The 12,280-nt window shown below is 27.9% G+C and overlaps 1 protein-coding gene across 1 annotated transcript in view; it reads left to right on the top strand.

The window, feature by feature from the left end:
- Positions 1-12,280, top strand: part of LOC142333391 (uncharacterized) — a 44,152-nt gene that overhangs the window by 21,475 nt on the left and 10,397 nt on the right. The window contains exons 9-13 of the mRNA XM_075380422.1: positions 2,345-2,464; positions 2,660-2,770; positions 4,546-4,681; positions 5,779-6,035; positions 9,432-9,618. Of these exons, the coding sequence (XP_075236537.1) occupies positions 2,345-2,464; positions 2,660-2,770; positions 4,546-4,681; positions 5,779-6,035; positions 9,432-9,618 (811 nt within the window). The remainder of the gene's footprint in view (positions 1-2,344; positions 2,465-2,659; positions 2,771-4,545; positions 4,682-5,778; positions 6,036-9,431; positions 9,619-12,280) is intronic.

Here is a 12,280-nt window from a genome sequence, read left to right as displayed (position 1 = left end):
TTTTTACTTTCTACAAATCCTTCTATTATCAGATTAACAAAATGTAGATGTTGTAATACACAACCCATCTTAATACATCATAAGTAAATCTGTGAGATTCTGCCACTATTCTGTCTTTTTTAAGACAGAATAAGACCTCTTGATTTTGAATTTTATTGACCATCTAATTTTCAGTATCCTCTGTAACTTCAAATTTCAGAAACATTTATTCTTTTTCTTTCCAGTCTTGCTGCTATCCATCTTTTCTAATAAAAAACACCTATATTCCAAACAAATGTTTTCAAGAGTTTCTTTCTAATTCTTAGATCTATATTTATTAATAAACCTCTTTTTTACATAAAGATTCTTCTTGCTTGTGTCACTCTGCTTTTGGTGTCTTCATTATTTTGTTCATCTTTTGTATTTTATTCTCAAACTAGAAAAATTGTATAATTCTTGCTGTATTATTTCCACCTACCTTAAAACTTAATTCCTAAGTATCTTGCTTTCTGTCACATGATATTCTTACTTTACTGATAGATTATTTTTTCAATAAATTATGTGTTTTCAGATGTAAATTCATCATCAGTTCTGTTATAAATAACACTGAACTTTTAAAAATTATTCTGTTATATGAAGTCAAAAATTAAATTTTAAACTTACAATAACTGTATTGTTTTATCATAATCTTCAATGTCAGTGATTAATACAAAGTGTTCAGAAAGTTGCTATGCAGTATGCTTTAGAATTGTGTGGTGAATTCTGTTCTTTTAGCATTAGGTTGGTTGCCCTGTGGGTTCATTGGGAATTGCACAGTAATACACCAAGACATCAGTTGTTGAGTCATGAGTGAACAAGCTTTGTTTCGTTTTGTGTTATTTAGTTTATTGGAATCAGTAGCTGTAAGAAAGGTAATGATTCTTTTGGAAGAGGAACCCATTTTTCTTGAACACGTCTTTTGTGAAGATGACAAGTATACTGATTTAGTGAAGCACAAGTTTTCTGAAAATTTTCCAACTAATGCTCTTCTTCACCAAAATGTAGTTCAAACTCTTATCGAAAAATTTTGGGCAACAGGATCTGTTGAAGACACTGATCAAAGTGGAGACCACCTAAACTAAATGAACTGAAGCTGCTTGATATTTTGAATCCTATGGCCAAAAGTCCATCAAAGTCAATGCGTAAGTTAACACAGCAGTAAGATACTGGACTTGCTACTGCACATAAAGCTGTAAGAAAAGAACTAAAACATTTCCCCTAAAAAAGTAATGTCTGTTCAAAAACTGAAACCTACAGATAGTGCCAAACAAGTAAATATTATTGTCAATTGTTTAAACATTTTATTGATCAGAATTCCATAGATATCCTCGTCATTACGTTTTTTTACAAATGAATGTGATATCATCTGGAAGAATAAATTAATTCAAAAAATACACAAATGTGGTTGACAACTAAATACCATGAATTACACGAACAATCTTTACACGAAGTGAAAATTGGAGTCTGGGTCGGTGCGAGTAGAATGCGCATTGTGGGCCAATCTTTTTTGAAAATCAAGTTAATGGTGTTGGCACAGTTGGTTTCAACAAGATGGCGCCACACAGTGCACACAGCAACAGGTCAATGACTTTTTTAAGAAATGTTTTTGGTGAACTAATTATTTTGAGGGATTTGTGGTCTGCATGAATGCACGCTCTGACTCCCACAGATTACTTTCTATCAGAGGCAACGAAACAAGCAACATATCACATCAGACCACAGAAAATTGACAAATTAAAAACCGCAATAACGGCGTATATACTAGACATTCTATTAAATCAACTGGTTAAAGTGTTTGAAAACAAACTGAAACATGTGCAGTGTTGTATTGATATTGATGATGGAGTTCATTTTCAACACCTTTTATAAACAATTACAGTTATTGAAATATCCATTTCAATAACTTTCAGTAACTTTTAAGTTCTCAGTAACTTTCCATATGTACTGTATTATCAATACCTTTAGTGAGTCATATAACCAGCAAGATAAACTCTACAAATCATTCTCAGCTTGTCTATTTAAATCAATCATTACTCTTATATTCTGCCCATGAATCATTAATTTGTACTAATTTATAAATTTTATACTTTTTAACAGCTTTACTTAATTAACATTTTCATCTAGAATTTCCTCATTTTTTTACTTTTTGTCTGTGATGGACTGTGTGTCTTAAAACCCTAATTGTGTTACAATAAAAGCCTGTTAGCATTAAGGCAGTATGCTCATTATTCAAAAGAGTAAAATAGCTAGAATAATCAGAATTATATAACCATTTTTTAATTACGTGTTCTTATATTCCAATTTTAATCATTTTTATTTTTTCCAGAAAACTGGCACTGTTTATTCGATGAATTCCAATGTCCTTCTGGTCGATGTATACCAAGTTTATGGCAGTGCGATGGAAAAGCAGACTGTGACAATCATACCGATGAATATAATTGTCCTTGTTAGTAATCATAGTTTTAAACAATTTTTAGTTTATTCTGATTCTACAATAGATACTTTTATTATATTTTATATTATCTAAAATTTAGAATATAATGAAAATAGCTTAAAATAACTTTTTAAAGTTTACAATTAATTAATCATACTTTAGAATGATTTTTTATTGTATATTTAATATTTTGTTTTTTATTTTTAGCTTCATGTGGGAACAATGAATTCATGTGTCCAGAAGGTTGGTGTATTCCATTAACATGGAGGTGTAATGGTGTACCAGAGTGTTCCAATGGTGAAGATGAAAAGCTGTGTGGTAATTATATATATTTTATTTTTTTATATCTGACTGTAAAAATGACATCACTGATTTATCAACCTTATATTGAATTCTGATTTACTATTAGGTCATGTTAATTTTGAATTAAGTCAACTGAAAATGTAATTTAGATTCAATAATTTAATATTAACTGGACTATAAAATATGTATATTAAGTATATTTTTCAAATGACTTTTTCAGTTAATCAGTTAAACAAGAATGTCAATGGAATAGTTGCTTAAAAAAGAAGAAAAGTGTAAGAAATGAAGAACATAAAAGCCAAAAAGATAGAAAGTGGATACTAGATCATGGATACTGGTGTTCTTTGGTGGTTGGGTTTCAATTAACCACACATCTCAGGAATAGTCAACCTGAGACTGTACAAGACTACACTTCATTTACATTCATATATATCATCCTCTGAAGTAATACCTTGCGGTGGTTCCAGAGGCTAAACAGAAAAAAGAAAGAAGAAAGATAGAAATAGTCCACGTAATAGCTGTAAAGGAAAATAAGTTTATAAATGGAGGGCAGGAAGTGACAGAAATTGTACATAATATTATACTGATAATTTAAACCATTCACTATGATTATACAAACATTTAATGCTGATTTCTGCATACAAGCTATGTAATTAAGAGTATGAACAATAAATGAAGGTACCTGATGAATTTATGTCACTCTCAAGAGGATTTCTACACAAACATTTATGACCAAAATACATTGTGAATGCTGAGAATTGTTATCAGTGTATTTACTTTTTATGAAACAAATTGAAATCCATCGTATTGATTGAGTTTATGAGAGTTGCCCCAAAAGTAATGGACAGTGTGCATGTGTGCAAAAACTAAGACACAGAATGACTCGCCAAATGGCAGTTTCTTAAGTTGTTCAAACGCTACTTACGTATTAACGCCACCGCAGCTACAGCTTTATTTAAAAACAAAGTAGTCAATCGGATTTCGGTGGAAAATGGGCCAGTATAGAGTTTAACATAGATTCAAAACAGTCTCTTTATTAATTTTAATAAATGGTTATTTATATTTATTTATTTTATAAATATAATTTAACCAAACTTAACCTACGCTGGTTTCGCTTGCTAACCTTAACTAATTAACAGGAGTCTTTTGATTATTTAAATAATAAATAATTGCAATAATTACTGAATTTATTAAATAAATACTCAAAAAATTACAGTGTTAATTAGTCAAGGTTAGCGAGCGTAGGTTAAGTTTGGTTAAATTATATTTATAATATAAATAAATATAAATAACCATTTATTAAAATTAATAAAGAGACTGTTCATTTTCCACTGAAATCCGATTGACTACTTTGTTTTTAAATAAAGCTGTAGCTGCAATGGCGTTAATACGTAAGTACCGTTCAAACTTATAGTGTATTTAAAATAAACATAATTAGGTTTATCGTTCTGACACAATGAAAGGACAATCACAAAATAAAGAGAGAGTGAATGAATTTAATAAATACATTTTTAATCAATTAACATGAGAATTTACAGTTTACATGAGTAAACAATTTACAATTGAGTTTACAATTTACATGAGTTTTCATGCTGTTATCACAAAATCATTAAAAGAAAAGTTAAATATCATAACAGAATCTATATTTCATTAAAGAAATTTTTAACTAAAAACTAACATTTTACTATAACAAATGTTTGTCTTATAAAATATTGGATAGATTTGTACACCAAAGTAATTTCATACTAATTATAAGTATTAATAATCTAATTTTTTTGATTGCATTTCAGATTGTTCCCTTGATAAATTTAAGTGTGATACTGGTGGTTGTGTATCAAAATCAGCTGAATGTGATGGTGAATTTGATTGCCCTGATGGAAGTGATGAATGGAATTGTGTTAAAATTGATACCACTTTACAAATTAGGTAATTGTAAATAAATTGATCGATAAAAATTAAGTTAAATGTTTTAATATAGGCATAAAAAAATAATACATTATTTTAAAACTGAACTAAAATATGTAATTTTATACTTTCAATGACTTTTGAAGCAATCTTCAGTGAATAGTGCTGTTGTTATTTAAAGTAACATCAATCAATGTTATTTGCTGACATTTTATTTTTATATTTCATTATGTTCAAATGTATTGTTGAGTTGAAGTTCTTTTTTACGAATGTACTGCCTGTGTAGGTTGTTGTTAATGTTAGTGAATTTGCAATTTGCCAATATGAGATAGTTGGCATAAAATTTGATTCTTACATCGTGAAGGAGTGTGTTCATTAAAACTTTTTAATGTACATTTTGATCGAATTAATTTCAAGGCACTAAAGTTATATCACTATTAACAAAATACAATAGATGATAGAATATTATAAATACTTGTGAGGGCTAATAAACTGAGTCACCTGGTACATTACTGCACTAACACAATTGTACACGCTGCAGTAAAATCTCACCACTACAAACTACTGGGTAGGTCTTTCACCGAACTCTCATACATATCATCCTCTGAAGAATTATCTAAATGGTAGTTACCAGATGCTAAACAGGTAAAAGAAAGGAAAGGTCTTTCACCGAAAACCACCTTTTCTGCTTCCTCCAGGGATCTCCAGAGTTTTATAAGGCAAACCAGATAAAGAAAAAAATTATGTTCAGTAACATTTTTTGTATGGTTTTGATTAAAATTATTTCCAAAGTAGAAATAATAAAAATTAAACTTAAAAAAATGTGCAACAGTAATGTTTACAACTTAAACTACAGTATTCAACCATAAAGTTTAATTTTTTTTACTTCTTTTTTTGAAGTTAATTACAAATCATAAATTAATACAATAATAATTTTTGATAATAAATCAGTCTAGAAATAATTGTCTACTGTTTGCCTTTCAAATAAAATTTTTTTTTATTATAAGTAATGAAGAAGTGGTATTTCCTCCATATTTTTTCACATCCTTCTTTTTTTGATTGAATTTTGTGTTTTAATGTTTTATTTTTAAATACATTACTGGTATTATAATTTTCAGATCTGAACAAAACAATTGGTTACCAGTATGCAGTAATGAATGGTCAAAGGACTGGAGTGATTCTGTATGTACAGGTTTAGGTTTTTCAAAATCTCATTATGCTGAAACACAAGTAGCAGTACCAGAAAATTTAACCGATTACTTTGTATTAAAATCAGATGCTAAACCCCAAATTGGTGGTAAAATAACATCATCAGTTATCAAAACAAATGACTCTATGTGTAGTAATCTTATTGAGCTTTCCTGCCAAAAATTCAGTAAGTATACTTTAAAATATTATTTTTCTGTATGATTATTATTATTATTTTCAATTTAAGATTAATTATCATTTTATTCCTTACATAACACAAGTGGTACAAATAATAATTACCCTCATATGGCTAGAAACTAAAAAAAATTCTTAAAATTTACAGAAAAGTGTTTCTAAATGCATTCATCTTCCATAATTTTTATTTAAAATATTTGGAAGAGATACATTATGATTGATAAGGCACTATCAATAGCATAAATCTAAAAAAATTGAATCATTTCTTGAATGTTTCATGCAAAATTGAATTGCAAACTAATAAAAAAATTTGTAACTGCATTTGTTATCATACTGTTTTTTTTTTATTAATTTATTAAAGCATTTTTTTGAATTAAAAATCATTAAGTATAATAAAAGAAAGATTTACAATGCAACTGAAAAACCTACCTTGGATAAACCTACACAAAATGCAACTAAGCTTATTTTTAGAAACATCTTCTCTGTTCTTTTATACCCACGTTTAAAGGTAATAAAATTTAATTATAAAGCGGTTCTCTATAAACATGTTATTATATAATTTATTACACTAATGCACTAACAAAATTGAATCAGTTTTTTTCTAATGTTTAACAAAACCTTAAATTAAATTTATATTTTTTTTATTTTCGTTCCAACCACTACGATCATGTTTACATAATTTTGACTTCTTTTTTTCCCCAAAAGGTTTTCATTCTTTTGCTCTGTTGTTGTCACCTTTCTTCCATCCATCTATTCAGGTTTATACCCATCTTTTTCTTTATCTCTGGAAACTAAGATTCTTGAATTACTTTTCCAAATTTACACAGATCCTTAGAAAAGTTTAATGTTTTTACATCTGTTTCTATTTGTTTAAACCAGTTGGTCTCTGTGGCCCTATGTAGAAATTAAATATTTGTTTATCAATATTTGGTTATTCACTTTGCATAAACACCCATAAAACTGTAATCTTCTTTTCTGGATTAAATCTCCTATTTTTTCTGTATGTTTATAAATTTATTTCCACTTTTCAATTTGTAAAATCCATCTTCATATTTTGGTACATAAATTTTCCTTAAAATCCTTTTTTCTACTTTTGCTAATTCTTGTTCTGAAAAAATTACAGACATTGTGCCTATATAGTGTTTCTAATAGGACTACAGTTTTATAGTGTCTCAACGTGGAGTTATATGACTTATATAAATTTTTATTGTAAATGTTCTTTGTGAGATGATAGGCAATTCCCATTTTTCATACTCTATTCTTCATCTCAGTTTTTTTCAGTTACCTTCAGTGTTATGATTTCCCTCAAATATTTATATTTTTGAACTCTGCTTATATCTTCGTTGTCAGATATTTTAATGGTTTTGAGTTCTTTTCTTTGTCATTAAAAACCAATAGTTAGCTTTTTCATAAAAAATTCAAAGACCAATTTTGATGTGCATTCACTTAATTTTTGTATTTTTAGTTTAGCCTCATCTATATCTCTTGTAAGAATTACAATATCGTATGCGAAGGCCAGAATGTTTGTATTTAGGAATTTAGTTTTAGCGCACATCCTTATGTTTTCATTTATGCTTAAATTTCTAAGTTCTTTCTCTCATTCTCTTATAATATTTTCATAATTGGTTTTTTAAGGTAAATGAAATATATTAAAAAGATTTATGTGTTGTTTTTTTATGGTTTTTGTTATATTTTTTAATTAAAAACATTTTATGGAAAGATAAAGAATTTACTTAAATGGTATATTAAAAATTATGTTTTGTTTTGAAACCCCGATATACTTTTTTTGAAAATCTGGCATCCCTGGTTTATACCCAACCGGAAGTAAAATTATATTTTATTCCTTTGGAGCAGTTATCTAATAATAGCAATAAAATAATTTATATAAACCAAATACTTTTTCTCCAATTTTTGGAGAAATTTAACTTTTTTTTTGTTTTGTTTGTAAACCTGCCCTTTTTTATATCACAGGTATTATTAGAATTCTTACTTCACAATCAGTAACTTAAAAATTATTCTGGGACTTGAATATGACTTAAGCCGTCCAATAATGTTCTATAATAAGTGTTATTTGTAATATGTATGAATAAAAGATGCGTCTGTAAAGTCATGAGACTATATTAAAATGATTTGAAGATAACTAGTGTAATATACATGTCTTGAACTTTACTTGTGCAAGAGTAACTACAAGAATAAGTGTACAAGATGTGATAAAAAATGAGAATTTTTTAACACTATGCGCTATATCTTTTTGACTGAGCTTGTCTTTTCTATTTATGGAAAAATTGAGTAAAATTATACGTCAATATTTTCAATCATATTAGACACATAATTGTAATCTGGCAGCCGAGAAATCAGGATGTATTTTATTATGAATGATGATTTATTTTGTTGGAAGTTGATGCAACAAAGGATTTACGTTGAATTTTACATTAAAAGTTAAATAAAATGTTGTTAAGGTGTTATAGATGGCTTTTGGCAAGAATATTATGTCAATACCATGTTTATGAGTTTTACAATTGGTTTCAAGAAGGCCATGAACACATTGAAATGATAAAAGGGTTGGATATCCTAACACATCAAAAACTGATGAAAATATCGACAGAATAATGGACACTGTGATCAATAATTGTCATATCATAATTAGAAAAGTTGCTAAAGAAGTGGGAATCTTTTATTACTCATATGAGGAAGTTCTGATTGACATTTTGGGTATTATACAAGCAGAAGCAATATTTGTTCCAGCACTATATAGAATTTTCAAAAAATGTATCATCACAAAAAACATGACAGAACAATCATTAGTTAGCATCACAGATGACTCAGAATAAATCATATGTGTCATAACAGGTAGGAAATATGGGTGTAGGATTATGATATTGAAATGGAGGTCCAGTCAGTTATTATTTTTTTTTTTTGAAGAGCCAAGACGAATAAAAGCATTCCTAGCTTTAACATTATACTAATGCCGCAACCTCTCCATATTTTCCAGACATGGTATCCCATGACTTTTTCTTTTTTCCACTAATTAAAAGAACATTGAAAGAAAACAATTTGAGAAGATAGATGAAATAAAAAAATGACTAAGTGAACTTTAGGCTACAACAGAATTGCTTTACATAAATGTTTTACAGATCAGAAGGAATGCTGGCATAACTGTGTCACATCTCTGGGGAACTAGTTTAAACAAGAAATAACTTAGAAGAATATTCTTTTTGATAAAAATTAAAATTCTGTTATTTTTTTATCTTATGGTTTTATTTTTATCAGCATAATCTTATGGTTGTTTATGTTTTCATCTTGCAAAAGATATAATTATTTTTTAAAATAACTCGTTCATTTAAACTAGTTATAAAGTGATTAATAATGCCACATTATTTAATTGCAGCTTGTGGAACACAAAGTACTGCTGATGGAGGTGTTGTAATGGGCAGGCTTGTTGGAGGAGAAGAAGCTGCTGATGGGCAATGGCGTTCAGTTGCAATTATTTATCAGACAAAAACTAAAGGAAGTTGTACTGCTAGTATTATAACTCCACGATGGTTGATATCATCTTACAATTGTTTACATTCAAAGTAAGTATAAATATTATTCTTTTTTAAATAGTAAATTTATGTTAACCGTACATTTACAAAGTATGAGATTTTTTTTAATATTATTATTTTCACTAAATTCAGGTAAGTTCTTTATACTCCAATCTAATTACTTTCATTAAATTTAATAAATTTTTAGTAATGATATTTTCTTATATTATTCCGATTGTTTTTTGCAACTCTACAAAAATGGTCATAGATTATTTTTTTTGAGCTTAATATACAAAAACTTAAAAGCAGTAAAAAATAATAAGCAACTAACTTTATTAGTATTGTTTAAAAAACCAATATTCTTTTCCTATATCCACAATCATTTATAATTTACAAAAAAAAAAGTAAATTAAAAAACTGACAACAGAATTGTAGGACTTTCTCGTCACACAGCTAAAGCCACTTTCCAGGAAAGTAATACAATTGAGGGTTGTTTCTATTGCACGGCTTACACACACATTTTAATTTAAAAATATTTGTCATTTTATTTAAATATAATATTTTTTTGTTGGTTTAATTCAATGATTCTAACTGAAGCACAAGAGTAGACCACATTTAATTCACACAGTTGTGGTGTTACTAGAGAAGACGGTTGGCACTAATTAACTAATGTAATTTCACAACTTACATAGAACCAGTTTCAATTGTACAGTCAGCAAACTAGTGTTGCCGTGAGGCTCAATACACTAGATATCGAGTTAACCGGGCAATCGAGTTCAAGACCTGGCCAGGCCGAGTTACTTTTTTACACTTTAAATATTATTCGTTTATTCAATTCTACAGTGCTACAAACCATTGAAATATTAATTAAATTAAATAAAATAATTAATATTTAAAGTGTAAAAAATAATTTAGTAGGCAACCTTGTGGAATTTCAAATTTCCTGGTCCAAGAGAATGAGGGAAAGCAGAATTTGTCACAGGGAAAAAGGGAAATTCTAAGATGGCTGCCTGTGACACTAGCGCTCCTTATGGTGACAGGGGATACTATTGATGCAGTATGCCATTTAGCCACTAGTTTAAAACAATTCTTCGGGTGAGTGTGCGATTTTACAAAACCTTTTTTGGAGATATTGTTATTTTTTAATTCTTAACAGATTGGCCTAAGAAATATATGATCTTAATTAGGCAAAATCTTGAGATACTGAGAATGACCTTGCTCTACAGCCTCCCCTTTGACCTTTTAAGTTGAAAATTTAATGGCATCAATTCCCCATCTATATAGAAGTAATCTGACTAAGTTTGTTAAAATCAGTCCAGTATTTTGAGAGATATAATTGATTTAGAGGCTGATACTGAATACACACATGTACATACGAATATTAGCATCTGGAAAATTTCCATCCAATTTTTTTAGTTTTTTTGTACCTTAGGTGTCAAAACATTAAGATCCGGTAAAAACCACATATGCCCAAATTGAACCAATTACTATACTTTCCCTTCTAGAGCTATAGCTCTGCTATAGCGCTATCTAGACAGGAAAGTAAAATGTAAGTTATTTAATATTATGCTATAATTTTAAAAAGTGTGTATTTTAGAATGAAGAATTTTCAAAGTAAAATATAATAAGTAAAACAAGAAAATGTTAAACCAAAATACAACTGAAAAAAAATGTACATCTACAAACAACAAATTTAATTTGTAAAACTCTTAATTTTACTGAAAATTATCATATGTTTGGTTATTAACCATAGCTACTGAACACAGCATTCACTAACATAGAACTGAATTAAAAAATGCTGAATATAATGTAAACATCTTCCAGATGATAAAAAACTATGACTGACATTTTTATATGATTAATAGAAAAAATAAATTTTAAAGGTACTGCAACATACATAATTTGAACAAATGTAGAATGAAAGTAATAAAAAAGTTAAGCATTGTAAACATACCACTTACTACTCGGTAATGGCAGATTAATTAAATCTCTGTCTGATAGATTCTGGAGTTTTTACATCTATGTTAGGTTTTTTGTTTCATTTTGATAAATCCTAAACAAAAAGACCTAACCACTAATGACACAACAAATCATATATAAATATATACATTGAAAAATAGCATTTAATTTTGAATTAATTTTTAATAAATTGAACCTTTAGTTTAAGGAAGGGAATTACTCCATTGAGCCTTACTTTTGGAAAACAATATAAAACACTCTGAACTGTTAAGTAATTTTTTTTTGTAGCACAATCTATATATGTTTATTTTGACCACTATATCTGTAATTAGTATAATAACAAATAACCTAAAAATATAAAATTATTATTTTTTTATAAAATATTAAATTTGTTATTCCCTTCTTTCAACTCAAAATATTTTGAGTCGCTTTACCCATAAAACTACTTAATAGCCTTGCAGTGCATTTAATTATTTTATTATAAAACTTACCAAAACCAACTTGCTGAAAAGAAAAACAGATTTGGAATGTAGTTTTATATATGTTTACTTTAAAACAGTAGTAGCTAGAATTTATTGCATAAACTCGTCCTAAAATCTTTGTTCAGGCTTTAAAAGTTTTTAATAAGTTCACCTTTTATCTAAGATTAAATTAGAGTTGTTATAATTGACTGCATAATAAAATTTAAAATAGCAAGCCTATTATTAAAACTAAAATAGGCCTATCACTTTTAAGTGTTTATCAAAATAAACTT

Source organism: Lycorma delicatula, chromosome 12 (assembly GCF_047948215.1).
Source record: "Lycorma delicatula isolate Av1 chromosome 12, ASM4794821v1, whole genome shotgun sequence".
Taxonomy (NCBI): Eukaryota; Metazoa; Arthropoda; class Insecta; order Hemiptera; family Fulgoridae; genus Lycorma; species Lycorma delicatula.
This window is presented reverse-complemented; position numbering and strand designations above follow the sequence as displayed.